We start from the raw sequence: 15,534 nt of genomic DNA, 5'->3' as shown, positions 1-15,534 counted from the left end.
TGTTAAAAAAGAATGTTGAACTCCTATTGTATTCAGGTCCCATAAAAGGCATCAGTGCTAGGTACAGTGGCAAATAACAGAGAGAAGATCCTGCTCCCAAAAAGACCTGAGCTATTCAAAGGTGATGAAGTCATAGAGAAAACATTTGAGGAAGAAATGAAGTTTCTGGGAAGAGATTTTTCCGAAGGACACAGTGACTGACTCGAACATCAAAAACTCAGTCCAAAAACAAATTTTGTACCAAGGAAGCCACAAAGAGCCACGTTGGATGTGGCTGTATCATCCTGATCTTGAAATGTCCTTTTTGTGGAAAGCAATAAAAATCAAAGAATGAACACTAATTTATCACATAGTCTTCTTATATCCAATTTCATATTGTCAGTTGAGGAGTCTACCTATCGTTTGCCCTTATGTTAAAAAAAACCAAAAGGACACAGGACAACTTTCACTTGATACGTAAAAACTGTTCACTGAAAGAAGTAAAATGATCCTGTTTCTTCAGGAGACCTAACCCAGACCAGTGGGTAAATAGATATTGCCTGTAGATTATAATTATCTACGAAGCTCTTTTGAGTTCACCCCTTGGAATTATTTCAGCAAAGATTAATTATCCCCTTTCTCAGAAAGAACTTCCCACACTGATGACCAGTTGTATTAGATGACTCAATGACAGTTCATTGATTTAAAAGTTAATGAGTTATACCTTTATCCTCTACAAAATTTCTAGAAGATTTATTGGTTTTACAAAGTATACATACTTAGTAATAAAAAATAAAATTCATGCCCTTCCTATAAAACACCAAAAAAAGTGAAGAAATTTGAATAGTAAATGTAAACCATGTAAATAAGTATTCTATTATTAAAATCAATGTGTTATTTTAAGCAAAAAGATTTTTAGAGCTAAGAAACTAAATATCATATCTGGCTTAAAATTTAGTATCATCTGGGTAAATGAGCCTCAATGTCCTCATTCTTAAATTAGGAATAATAAGAGCTGTCTCTAACTACTGTGTTTGTTTGGTCATCAGATGTTTGCTATTCACAAAAGTGCTTTGTAATCTGTAAGGTGGTACAGTCTCATCTATAGCATTATGCTTTCAAAAAAGCATTTGAAATGGCATTCAAACACACTGTTAAAAAGTTAATACAAAAAAAACATGGCATAGGAAAATGGGAGGAAAAAGTTAAATAATAAAATGACCCTAAAGTCAAGTTGAGGCAAAGAAATGCATCCCAAAATAGCCTGTATAATTGACAGTGGGGGGCCGGGGCGGTTGGGGGTGGGGGAGTATTGATTTGATTCCAAACCGCAAACTAGTAATGAAAGTGTAAGAGAAAACAATCAGGTATAAGATTCACTGCGACTATGTTGTTAAAACATCCTATTTTTCTAAGAAGAGAAATAGATATTTTTTGGTATTAAGAGCTGAGACAAATTTCCATATAAAGGAAATACATGATACTGTAGAACAATGTCTGACATAATTGCATAGCTTTTAGTAAACACATTTGCAACTCACAGCATTCCTCAATATAAGCTGAAGGAGTAACGTTGAAGCACAATTCAATAAACGACTTTGTACACAGGCCAAAATTATTGCTATCAGTACACAGTTTTATGTTGTATGTCTACCTGAATCTTGGAATGAACTTACTGCACAAAAGAGCAAGTGATCCACACATCATTCAAGGAAATCTTTAGTAAATACTAACCCACATAGAACATGAAGCGCAGGCTCTTCTACCAACTTACGGCAGATCCGCATGCCTTAATGACCCCACAATTATAAGAAACTTCTGATGCCTTCATAATGAGAAGTAAGAAGAATAAATCAAGAAAACCCAAGTTCTTTCTTTGCACTGATAGCAATGCATGTTCAAAAAAATGTCACCAGCTTGTAAGCCTAAAAAAAGGAACTTTCGCCTTTTTGAGCATTGTTGTAATCCACAAATATTCCAGACTCTTTAGAAAGTTCATGTATTATGAGTTCTAACAACCTGAGGGAAGAGGATGTCTCGAGAATTTTCTGATGCTGTGGTTTTGGTTTGGTTTGGTTTTGTTCGTTTATATAGGGTCAGAGCCAATTCGCAGAGCAGGGAAGAGTGGCACTTCCACACCCACTACCCCTGGATCAACTGCCATCACTCCTGGCACCCCACCAAGCTATTCCTCACGCACCCCAGGCACTCCTGGAACCCCGAGCTACCCCAGGACCCCTCACACGCCAGGAACCCCCAAATCGGCCATCTTGGTGCCCAGCGAGAAGAAAGTTGCCATCATACGTACGCCTCCAAAATCTCCCGCTACTCCCAAGCAACTTCGGCTTATTAACCAACCACTGCCAGACCTGAAGAATGTCAAATCCAAAATCGGATCGACAGACAACATCAAATACCAGCCTAAAGGGGGGCAGGTAAGAATCACATGAACAACATACTTGCTACCAGAAGTAAAATCCCACTAATGATTAGAATGCCCTCCTCATACTATAAACGAACAGTTCTTACAGTGAAGGGGGATGGAGGTGTTAAAAAGTTACTGGTTATGATTCATTGTCAAGAGTTTGGACCTCATCCGAGATAGCTGGCTTATAAAATATAATGAAAATCGCATGACATGTCCTTTCCTTCTGGTTATTATCGGGTAAAAATTGATTTCACCATACAGGAGACTCTTTCCATTGATTGCCTAGCCAATCTTTTCTGAATGTATCTATTGCCCTGTGGATTTTAGCATAAGAGATTAAAATTACATTTCTGCTATGAATTTGAGTGTTCTAGTTTAGATCCTGACTGTGACCTCATTTGATGATCTTTTAGTGATTTTGCTTTTATCTCCTTCCTTCTTCAGTGATTTCCTATGTCATCTTCTACCATTTCCCCATGTTCACTCCCAAATCAGCATGGTTCACCACATTTCTTCTCTGGCTGCTCATGCTTAAAAACTGCAAAGGGTAGACATTCATGTTGATAGTAGATAGTTCTGTATAGTTCCAATGAATGAGATTATTGGATTAGAACTTCTCTTTAAGATTAATTGTATTGAAGAGGGTTATTAGTAAAGCTCTACCTATTAACTCTTAACTTCAGCTCCAGTACATTCACATTTTTTTTTGCCAACCAGGGGCCTTTGAGTTTTGCCTTGACCTCAACCTTGCTTTTACACTGTGTTTAGATGAAGCAATTAGCCTGGAAGGAGATAATACAAATATCATTTAGTATTTCCTTTGTGATTTTGATCTGCCTATGGAATAGTTTGGTTTTTCTTGTCACTAAAGAGATAAAACACCCATCCTTGAGAGAAAGAAGAAAGAAGGTAATAATTTCCTCTGTACATTAACAAACTTGTGATGCCCTCTCGACATTCCCAAAAGACTTTCTTTCAACATCAGTGTTCTTTTCTGCCACTCTTTCTTGTCCGTCTTGTATTTTCTGCCACTGATTTTTGGTGTCCCTCTTTCATGCCAAAGAAATTGTATTTTCAGGCAGGGTTAGAAGAAAAATCTTGCCAAAATGTGAAGCTATCAAGGACTCCTACTCACTGCTGAAACAAAAATTCAGCGTTGCTTCTTCCCTTAGCAGCAAACTTACTTGCTGTCTCATTGTGATTCTGTTCAAGAAAGCCCAAGGAGTTACAAAAAATCCACCAAAGGAATTGGGGGAAGCAGAAGGCGGGGTGGTGCTCCATATGCCCTTTGTGGAATGACTATAACATTCGATAATAATAAAGTCATAGACAAATGCTTTTTCATAAAAAGATGTTATTAAAATATGAGCTACACAAAATCTTTTTAAGCAAAACAAAACGTAACATGAATTCTGCCAAATTTGATCCTGTAATTTCATAAATCTCATACTATTCTTGCATTCCTCAGAGTTTTGCACATCCAAGAGAATGAAATATTTGGGGCCTTTTGGAAATATCCAAATGCTCTATTGTTTTATATTTATACATAAATAATAGACTAAGTTAAATAAAATCAATTTAGTGCCAATTTGAAAGTTTATCATTTTAGCTTTTGGTGAGATACCTCTTAAAATGGTGCAACTATTATGTATATTTAAAATCAGTCCTCTTTCTATAAATGTCCTTGTATGCAGTATTTCCATATTTAAATGTGGGGTTTACTGGCTTATATTCCAGAAAATATTGATACTGAAAAGAATGTTTCTTCTTAGAATCACAAGGGAATATAATTTATCTCTTAAGATATTTTCTTGAAACTAAAAAGAAAATTGCACTAAGATGGAATAATTATGGATATAATTTGACATGAAAATTCTACAATATATGATCTTATTCCAGTGACTCCTCAAGTTAGAGAGGCATGAAGAATGGTTTTAGCCTCAGCTTTGCCAGAATCACTAAGGTTAAACCAAGCCAAAAAATAGGAATACTTCTTTTTCTTTCTGCTTCTTGTACTGTATCTGTGAATATTTTATGTCTAATTTCAGTTGACTTCTGCTATACTTGGTAATTCATAAAACTGACATAAAGATACCTTATTATTTTGAACTCAACTAAAACTTCCTTAGAGATTGTGGTAATTAATGACTAGTAAAGACATATGACACAAAAATTACTGAACAGAAACAGCCTTAAATTCAGTGTCATTTGAAGAACATCTCTGCTTTCATAAGGCGAGTGTTATACCTGCTGCAAAATTATCCTAGCTCAGCTGGAGATGACTTGGAAAAAATCCACAACAGTGGAGTTATGAAGTGACTTTTGTTGGAGAACCAGGAGGTATTTCCTCACCAACATAAGAAACAGATGGAAGGAAGATATTTGCCTTCTATTTTGTGACAGATGGGATAATCCATTTAAATTGGAGGGGGAAATGAATTGGGAAATTGAGGTGCACTGCAGTTGAACTGTCTTTGTAGGAAAAATATATCACTTAACACTTTAACATTATCCCCTTAAAAGCCTCAAACACAAGGAATGAGGAGAGATTCTTTTTCTGTACATGTTAAACTGCAGGTTTTGACAAAATTTTTATGTTAAAACTTCTTAGAAATTATCAAGATGATATGCTAAAGACCCTTGTTCTCTGATTGAGGATCCATAACTCACTCTGTTGGGAAAATTGAAGCTACTGGCATGTCATTCCTAATTATAAATTGGATAATCCTAGGATGTTGGAATGGACAGTGGTCAACTCAGAATCAATGAAGAGGACAGGACAATAGCAGTACTTTTTGTAGGAGGCAAGTTTTGTAATAGAGATATGCAGCCTGTAGATACTGAGAAAAATAGTCACACAATTCTTATTAATAAATAAGGGAGCAAATTTATAAATGTAACCTTAATTCTTCTACACAGACTCTATTGTTATAAAATCTGGAGTGGTTAGATTGTATGTAAATCATTTAATTTTAAAAGCTATGTTATTGCTGTTTGTGCAATCATTAAGAATTGGGAGGGGAAATATGTAATAAAAAATATATCTGTCTTGGAAGTTCAACAACTTTCCAAGTTGGGAAGCCTTATTATTTCCCTCAGTTTGAGCATTTATTGCTCTTCTGTATGTATAGGTTGTATGCTCACAGTGATCATCAGTTCTATTGAAGGTCCGATTTTGTATTGGAAGAGAGCCTTAACTTTTTGTCTCAGTTCAGTGAGGCAAATCAATGCATAATGGAATAGATAAAAGAGCTGAAAACATGAGGAGATTTACAGAAAGCAATAAAGTTAATCTTTTCAGCTGAAACACAAATTCATTCTACTGGAAAGAACATAACACAATCTTAGATTCACTGTAGATAGTGACCTTGGTTAATTTAACTCAAGGCTCGGGTAAGACTGTCTTAGTAAGTGTATTAATTTAAAACTATTTCAATATAGTTAGCTCCCTATTCTACATTAAATCTCAATCTAAATTTTAGAATAAGTAATGTTAGCTTTTTAAGAACACAGCTGCTTGATTTAAACAAAAATAGGAAAATAAACAATTTCTCTAAATGCGTGGTATAAAAAAATTAGGCAGGAACTCAGTGAATGATACTTCTTACCTTTTCTATCAATGCATCAGCTTTTTTATAGGTGCTTTGATTTATGTGTAATACTTTTACATGCTTTAACAAGTTTCTTTTTTTTTCTCCACCAGCCTTATGAAGATCAGTATACAAATCACAATTTTTGTACCCTTGTCATAGTTGAAAGTTACTGGTGAGGTAGTTTCACAAAGGCTCTTTCCATTTATAGTTGTTGGATAGGATGATTATTAGGTAGATCATGATCTCTGCAAGGCCATGTCTGTGGATTTGATTGATCGCCTTGTAAATTATATGCTTCTCCTTCATTAATGGAGCAGTCAGTCATTTGAGGTCAGGTGGACTAAAAAGGATGGTGGCATCTTCAAGCAAGTCACTCCTGTTCAAGAAGAGAACGGTACTTCTCTTTTATATAAAGAATCTTATAGAATTTGTCAATCTATTACCTTCCCAGTCAGTGTTGCCCCAGCATCTTTTTAAAAAAATTGATTTGGATAAATCCATTAAACTAGGACCTATGAAGTATATACTCACATTCTAGAAATAAAGTAATCTGTCTTCTATCCCTCACTTCTGTATCGATCCATTGATTTAAGGAACATTGGATGTCAGAGATACTCAGCTCCTTATAGTCCAACTTCCACGTTTACACAGAGTAAGAAACAGAAGTCATTATAGTACCCACATCTTGCATATGGACTTCTAATAACATCCTTTAAAGGCTGAGCTATAAATTCAAGTTCTAGAATTTTGTATTTAATGAAGAATCACTTGTCTACAAAGTATGCAATTTAATGCACCTTAGTTATTGTTTTATTTGCTTCAACTTTGGTTGCACAACATGAAAATGGCAACACTATTTAACACTCCCTCCCACACCAAGGTTCTATCACATCAGGATTGAAATTAAGGGTTTTGATCTTTTATAATATTTATGTGAAATAATTTAATACAAATAATGTGTTAGAGTAATACACTATTGAAAAGTTAAGACCATTAAATTTGGAAAGTTATGTTGTATTTCTTATCATATTTTTTATTCTCCTACAACTGACAGATTATTTTTTAAAATAATTCTAAAAATCAATGTTTAGAAATAGAGTATAGACATTTTCAAATTCCTATAGATAATATTAAGGACAAATAATGAAATATTAATTTTAAAATCTACCTTGGCATCTTTAAAATAAATGGTGAGCTGTCTTGTAATTCCTCAGTAATTCCAGAAAGTCAAAGTTGTACGTTCATTTTACTCATCATTTATTCAACAAGTATTTATTGAATACCCATTATGTTCCATGCTGTGTTCTAGGTACTGAGAATGTAACAATGAACAAAACAGACAATAATTTTTGAAATTCCTACCTTCCTAGAATTTACATTCTAGGAAGAAAAACAAGTGAGAAAATATTATATAAGAAAAAATATGTAACAAAATGAGAAGGAGAACAACAAATCAAGGAAGAGATTTAAAATATGTGGAGAGGAGATGACATTTCTCGATAGAATGACTAGGAAAGCCCCGAGAAGGTGATAATTTGAATATTTTAAGGAACTGAAGGACTGAGCCATGTAGATAACTGGGGGAGAGTATTTCAGGCAGAGAAAACTGCACATGCAGAAGCCCTGGGGTGGAAGCAGGCCTGGCATGTTTTAGGAACATCAATGTGGATGATGCCACATAGATATTTGAGAGTGGAAAGTTCAAGTTAAATGATTCTTTTAAAATATCATTACACCTATTCAAATAATAGGACTTTGCCAAGTCACAAACCTAAGAGTCATCTTTTCAACTCCCTCTCCTCATCCCATATCCTGGCCATCATGAAGTGCTAGTGGTTTTGTGTCCAGAATAGCTCTTAAAGCCACCCATTTCTCTTAGTCTGCTCTGCACCACCCTAGCACAGGATCCATTATCTCTTGTCCATGTCACTGCAATAGTCATTAAGTTCTTTAACTGGTCTCCCTGCATCTGTTCTTTTCTCGATCTGAAATGCTCTCCATGATGTAGACAGTGCTTTTCACCACACTTGTAATTAAGTATCCCATTGTATAACTAATTATTTAATGTCTATCTTGTCTCATCTACTAGACTATAAGCTTCATGAAATCAAGGATGAGGTTGATCCTGTCCTCAGGGTCCAATATATAGTAGGTGCTCAATAAATATTTGTTGAGTGAAAGTTGAATGAATGTGGTGGTACACCATATGCATGGAGAGATTCATTCTTTCTAGTGATTTGTTGAATGAGTGGGAATGCTTAGTGCCATTACAGTTATGACCCAAAGAAGCTTCCCATGTTTGGACCACAGTGAAATTTGGCTAAAAGAATATTAGACCAGGATATAAGAGCTGAGTTCCTAGCCCAGCTTTTCTATTATGTGACCTTAGATACTGACGTCTCTGGTCCTTAAGTTTCATACTTGTATAAGAATAGAAACAACAAAATACACTTCTTTTTGTAGCACCAACTAATTTAATGTATTAGCAGCATCATAATGTAGCAATATCTCATTTAAGCAGAACTTGAGGCCACTTTAAGCTCTCAAATTCATGTTTCTACTTAGAGTATGGTAGTATTTTTGCATTAGAGCTCATTAAAAATATTTGTTTAGTTATTCTAATAGATTCCTTAATTATTTTTACCACAAAGGGCAAGCTGAACTTGAGTAAAAACTCAGTGCTTCCAAAGTAAGAGGAATGTAATTAGGGAAGAGGGAGCACTATGAGAGAGAGGGAGGAGGGAATGAAAAGAGTGAAATATAGAGAAGAATCTTTTTTATATTTTCTTATAAAGTTTTAGGCATTATCTTGAGACTTTTTTAGGCCTTTCACATCTAATTTGAATAAGTTGCTTTGAGTTTTATATTCAAGGACAAAATGGAATTAATGCTGGAGGCAAATAATAAATTATACTGAAACAGGGTTTTTTTCCTCATTATATAAAATTATGGTGGCCACCACTATGAAGGGTCTTGAGTACTAGTAACATAGAAGTAAATTTATAAAATTATAAATTCTATAAACTAAAAGAGAATTGAAATGTATTTAGATTTATTTCTCATTCACATGGGCATCATGTTGTGAAACATTTACTAAGCCCCTGCTGGGTACTATATGACAAAAGGGGAATGAGACAATAAGACACGGTCTTTACCATCTACGCAGAAAAGAAATGGCTTTTTTTTTTTTTTCATTTCTCATCTTCCCTTAGTGCCTTGCCCTTGTGTAATTTTTAAGTTCTTTCCAAGCCATTTCTTTCCATCTCATTGAGCTACAAATAAGTGCTAAATAAGAAAAGTAATAAAATATCCCATGAGCTTTAAAATAGTGTCAACCCAGCATGAAGGAAAACTGTTCACTGAAATGCATTATGGTATATTGACAAGATTGTGTGTGTGTGTGAGAGAGAGAGAGAGGGAGAAGGTCAACATTATCTCAAAATGAAAGCTCCTTGATATCACGGACCCTGCCTTTATGCAACAGAATGTTTAGAATTATAATTCAGGTATCTTTTGCAGAGTAATGAAAAGTTTTGGAGCTAGGCTTTATAAACATTAATTATTAAAAAGCTATGAAAGAGAATTACCTCTTTGGGTTTACAAAGTTGAGACCTATAGAGTCCTTTTTTTGTTTGCTGTTCATTTACAAGCCAAGCAAGAACATAGGAACAGTCTTGAATCTCAGGTTGTTTTCAAACAACTGAACAAACTCTTTAAAAGTTACTGCCTTTATGCTTGGCCCTCTATTCTTTAAAATTTCTTAGAAATTTAAACTGAAGAAAAAAAAATGTAATGCCAATGTTTAACAATGAGGCCAATGTCTAAACTCATGTCTGTTCCACCAAGCAGTTCTTTACAAAATTTTCAGCATGATTTAGGTTTTTAATGTTGTTCTCTTTTCTGTGTGGTATAGCCTGCATAAAAATTTGTCTGACCCCTTCATGGACCCTCCAACTCATCCCTTTCCTTCACAGCTCTGTGGAATTGTATGTTTTGACATGAACTGTTATTTCTATTTAAATGTGTACTCCAATATATTTATTGCTTGTATTTGATCCATTGATTTTTGAAGAAGTTATTGGTCAGTATAGGCAGGGTTATTTAAAATTTGGAATAGACTATAAAGTTCGTATGCATTTTAATCTGAGCACAGGGCTGCTAACAGATGAATCTTTGAAAAACATCATCTATTCCAAGGAACTTTCATTCTTCAGAAATATCTGATGCGGTCATATATTTTTTTGTTTTAATATATGATATCTCAGGACTCTATATAGGATAGATAAATAGTTTTCATTAAAACTGAATGCTATGGAATGGGAAATACTTTTCGGAGAGAGAGAGAAGTGTTTTTATAATGCAAGGACAAAGAAAGGCTTCATTTTGAATCATGGAAGACTACATCAAAAACTAATGATGTACTGTACGGTGACTAATATAACATAATAAAAAAAAAAACCTTAGAAAAAAAAAAAGCCTGCATTTTAAGCACTCCTGAAAAATGATGTAAAGCCAAAGGAAAAACTTAATCTCTGATAAAGTTGAAGGGTTACTGGCTACTACTTCCCTTTCAAAAGAAAACAAAAGCATTCTTTCTAAAACAACATTGGATGAAGAAGAAAGAAATGATAGAGCAATTGAGGTTCAGACCTAGAGGATGCCTGTAGAGCCTAGCACTGTCTTGTAGGAGAACCAAGAACAGAATCCAAACTTCTGGACCCCCAGTTACTCTCCATATCTTACTCTCTTGAGCTGACCTGTGGGTCTTTTGATAAAGAAAGCAGCATCAGAGAGTGTCAAATCAAAAAAAAAAAAATCAAAATCCCATTGCTTAAGAAATGCAAGCGGACACTGTGAGTAATGCCTCTGGTTTATAAATTGTTTTACTAAAAGTTATAAATTAGGATTGCATTTTCTTTCATTTTACATTTTTCATATTTCCAACTAATCTCTAGGAAGAGAGATTTGTTCTTGCCTGCAGACATATCCTACATTTGTCTTCCTGTCCTTTCTTAGAGTAACCTTGCTTTGGGAAAGTAGAAGTGTATTTTTCTAAAGGTGCATTTAAACTTACATGCAGAGAGTGTAGTGGCCTATCATTTCAACTGAACCATCATTGTAAAACCAACTAGAGTCACACCAGAAATACCCAGAAAGTCACTACACTGTACTTCCCTCAATGGTGGAGGAAGACAGAATTAGTAAAAAGTAAAACAAAATAATTCTGATTAATTATTCAATTACATTAACCTATTCTTTTTAACTCTTCAAGCTTATATGACTCATATGTGAACGAAAAGCCAACTATGAATGCAAGCAAGTCATCAACCTTTGTCCGTGAAACTGAAATCCTTTTTTGCCAGCCTCCCACGGGAGGAACTGATTGGGTTGATCCTTGAAGAATGATGAGTTCCAGACTCAACTTGGAATGAGGGCATTCTAGCAAGAGATAATAACATAAAGAAAGCATGGGAACAAACTTGAAAATGTAAACAAGGGCCTTAAAGTATGGAATGTAAAGTCTGGCCAAAATGTAAAGTTTTGAGAAGAGGGCTCAAAAATCAGAATTTCTGAGAACCCCGGTTGCCTACCCAAGAAGTTTTGATGTGTTTAATAGGAAATAGAGACTTTGGGAGAATTTTGAACAAGGCAGAGCTTTAGAAAGATGATTCACTTGATTGAAATAATATATTTTTTCCTTCCACTGTGAAGTATACAGAAGGAAAGATTGTCACATACTTTCAAATCGCCCCATTTTACATTAATAGTGCAACTAAAAATTTTGATTGAAAGACATTGACAAGGGTAGAATGTAGTTTAGAGTTAACCTTGGATAATGATTATTCAAATATTTTTTCCTCCATATCATGAATATAGAAAATTAGTTCATCAAATAAAGGTTTGTTATATTTTTTTTCTAGACCATCTCTGAGATGTTAAAATAATTTTCCCTTGACATACAGGAAAACAAAAGCTCAATGGAAATTCCTTCCCCCAAAAAGTCAAGTTAAAACTTGACTCTCTGACTTAAAAAAATAATAATAATAATCTGGAATAAAGTTTTATCCTTCACAACAGCCATCTATTTTTCTATCTTATGCAGTGGTTTCTGAGGACTGCTGGTATTTGTAGAATTAACTCTCTCAAGTGTTAACTATTGGTAAATGATCCCAGAGATCTTTGGCATGAAGTATTTTGTAATTTTGTTAAAGCATAAATGTGCATCACACGGACTAGGTGGGTGCTTAGGTGCAAGTTGTCAGGCTAGAGCATAAATCTTACTGAGCATCAAGCATCCAGTGCCCAAAGTGATTTCTATTTCTGTCTATTTGGCCATCAAGCAAAATGGTGAATGTCATCCTCTACCTTATTTGAAACAAAAGCAATATACTCTGAAGCTATTGCAAATATGGAAATATGTAAAGAACATGCCATTAATCCATGTCAAAGGTCTGCTTCACGTTATGAATTGAACAGACATTGAAAGTCTCCCATCGAAAAAGGCCGGCTAATTGTTTCACTAGAAAATCTATGATTCTTTAGAAAATCTGGGGAAAATCAACAGAAGGCAGCCTTTAAGTTTTAGGATTTTAAATTTTAAATTGTCTCTAAGTAATGCTGGCAATGTGCCCCCTTGGGGTTTGAATCATTTGTTTTAAAAATCATAAAAATTGCCAGTTGATTAAATGTTAGAGTCAAACAGATTCATGCAACTGAATTTGGAATTTCCATTTTTGCAACAAGTGAATCAGATTTAACATTTAGCTTTTGATCACTGGGTAATGAGTCACTTGATTTGTACTCTAATGATCTCTAAATTAAAATTTGCAAATGAAATATGAGACCCTATATGTCCCCAAGGATTAGGAAAAATGGCTTAGATGAATTCTATTTCATTGCCAAAATAGAGACTCATGGAGGATAATTAAAAGTATTATTATTTGAAATAATAAAATTATTTGCTTTCTAAAAATAATTTATCTATGAGGCTTGAAATGTAATGGCCCTTGTTGACTTAAAGTTATTGGCATCTACATTTTATGTGAAATTCTTAGCCTGCCACTACATTTATTGTTAGATACAGACTCTGTGATATTCCCCCCTTCTTTTTAAATTGGGATTTTTATCATGCCCTAAAGAGTGACCCAATCATCATGTTTTCTGACTTCAGATTTTGACAAGAAGCCCTCCCTTGGGCTGCCGATGAGAGCTGTCAATGACATTTCCCTGTAAGGGACAAGCTCTCTTGTCAGTGTCAGACAGGCATTGCGATTTAAGCTTTGTCTGGTTAAAAATAGTCAGGAGTCAATGTCATCTTGAAGTTCTTACTCTTTTTTGCAAACACCAAAAGATGTGATACCACTCTTGGAGATGGCTGTATATCTAGGATGTATTTATTTAGCATTTTTTATAAGAGGACAAACTTGGGGCACCTGCGTGGCTCAGTCGTTATGCGTCTGCCTTCAACTCAGGTCATGATCCAGGGTCCTGGGATCGAGCCCCGCATTGGGCTCCCTGCTCAGTGGGAGGCCTGCTTCTTCCTCTCCCACTCCCCCTGCTTCTGTTCTCTCTCTTGCTGTGTCTCTCTCTGTCAAATAAATAAATAAAATCTTAAAAAAAAATAAGAGGACAAACTTTCCCCTAAAGCATTGAAAACATAATTTCTCTTTAGCTATTAAGGGGACATGGGGAGAGGAGTAGAAGTAGCCAAAGTAAAATCAAACAAACAAACAACAAAAATAAACCTTTCTTTCCATGCTTACATTGCTCATGTGCTCTCCAAAACATGCAAAATTTAAGACACATAGAAATCGTCACAAGAGCTATTACTTTGCACATTACATTACACCAGAATAGTATCTGTCCAGGTTTAGGTTTGCTATTGTCTTCAAGATGAATACTGAACTTTCTGAAAATAGAAATAAAACACCTAACCTCAAATCTTTTGGACCTAGCCGAGGCCTGGACTACTTCTACATGACCTACTATAAGTCAGTTAACTAGTGGCCCTTGATTTGCTCCCCTCTAAAATAATGGAAAGGATGCTTCTGCACCAACCATCCAAGGGTTATGGCTATTTATGAGCAGCTGTCAGCGAGAAGACTTTCAGAAGACCACTGAGCCAAATCTGCAAGGCAATAGTGAAGCCCTTTCAGCAGAGGAGGCCCTGAGCCCCCTTGTTGACCCTCTTGGGAAAGCAAGGGTTCTGCTGGATGAATGAGAACCCTCATCTGTGGCATTCAGCCCATCCAGTCATGAACCTCACCTGTGCCAGGTGGACCAATAATACAATCAAGTGTACCAGGTGATTTAGAATTGTGATGGCTGACACTGTAGGATTGAACGGGAGTAGGGCAAGAACTATACTGAACTACACTATTGGACCTTTTATAGAGTGGAAACTGAGTCCCAGTGTTGCCCACAATATTGGAAACCTCCCAGTCACAGATAATCCAACTTTTATTTTTCTTTTCTTCTAATTGTTTCCAGGTTACACCTGCCTAAAACTTAGATATCTAAAGCTCTTGAGCATTTGGCCCTTGGGGATTCAGGGGACTAGGGCTCATATTAAATGATAGATCTGTTCTTTAATTCCAGTGTTAGTTTTTTTCTCTTAAATGATTATGTAGGTGGCAGGAATTTTGGAGCCTCCTTGGCACCAACCCATTCTGGCTCCCTATGCCCAGCATACTGAAAGAAAAATGCACAGTGAAGTTACTTCCAATTCCTTTTAGGTTAGGATTTTAAACAAGAAGATCGATTTTAGCAAGGTTCAGTCCCGATGTGGTTCCAAGGATAACATCAAACATTCTGCTGGGGGCGGAAATGTAAGTAGAAGCTTCTATTAGAAAGCTATCCTTGATTGTGTGGAGCCATCTGCACAGCCAGCCCCCTGTCTCTTTAACTGCCTCTCTCCCCATACACCCCCCCTACTTGTTGCTGCTCCACATGTCCCCTGGTCTGGGAGCTTGTCACCCTTGCATTTTTGCTGGTGGGCTTCCCATCCTTCCCTGAAAGATTTATCAGCAAGTTTCTTGCTTTCAGTTGAGGAATAAAACCTTACTGGGCTGCATCATGTCTTTCAGGGGGATGGCAAACCCACCTCACTTGCCAATTTTGTTTGCTGGCCTTTGGCTTCAAGGTATCTCCTCATGCTGTCTCTACTCCCCTACAAACGTCAGCTGGGCACACACTTTTATAGCTCCATTTCAATTACTCTTGAGGAAAAGACTGATACACTTGAAAGTACCCAAAGTGTGTAATGTCAGTCTTTTGTGCATCACTATTCATGAGAGTTAGGATTTCATTTGGAATAATGCAAAACTAGTGAAGCACAGTTCATCTGTCATTCAAAGTGAAAGGATTCAAGTCCCAGTATAAACTTTGTCTTGATGGGATTTTTTTTTATTCTTATGTTAATCCCCATACATGACATCATTAGTTTTAGATGAAGTGTTCCATGATTCATTGTTTGTGCATAACACCCAGTGCTCCATGCAGAATGTGCCCTCCTCAATACCCACCACCAGGTTA

General features: G+C 35.7%; 1 protein-coding gene across 27 annotated transcripts in view; it reads left to right on the top strand.

Annotated features, from left to right (window-relative positions):
- The window catches only part of MAP2 (microtubule associated protein 2), a 139,942-nt gene that overhangs the window by 114,022 nt on the left and 10,386 nt on the right, over window positions 1-15,534 (top strand). For all 27 annotated transcript variants that reach the window (XM_081813729.1, XM_081813730.1, XM_081813726.1 and 24 more), the window contains one exon: window positions 2,074-2,414. In XM_081813729.1, coding sequence (XP_081669855.1) covers window positions 2,074-2,414 — 341 coding nt within the window. The remainder of the gene's footprint in view (window positions 1-2,073; window positions 2,415-15,534) is intronic.

This window comes from Leptonychotes weddellii, chromosome 3, assembly GCF_054177405.1.
Source record: "Leptonychotes weddellii isolate Sample4059 chromosome 3, ASM5417740v2, whole genome shotgun sequence".
Taxonomy (NCBI): Eukaryota; Metazoa; Chordata; class Mammalia; order Carnivora; family Phocidae; genus Leptonychotes; species Leptonychotes weddellii.
This window is presented reverse-complemented; position numbering and strand designations above follow the sequence as displayed.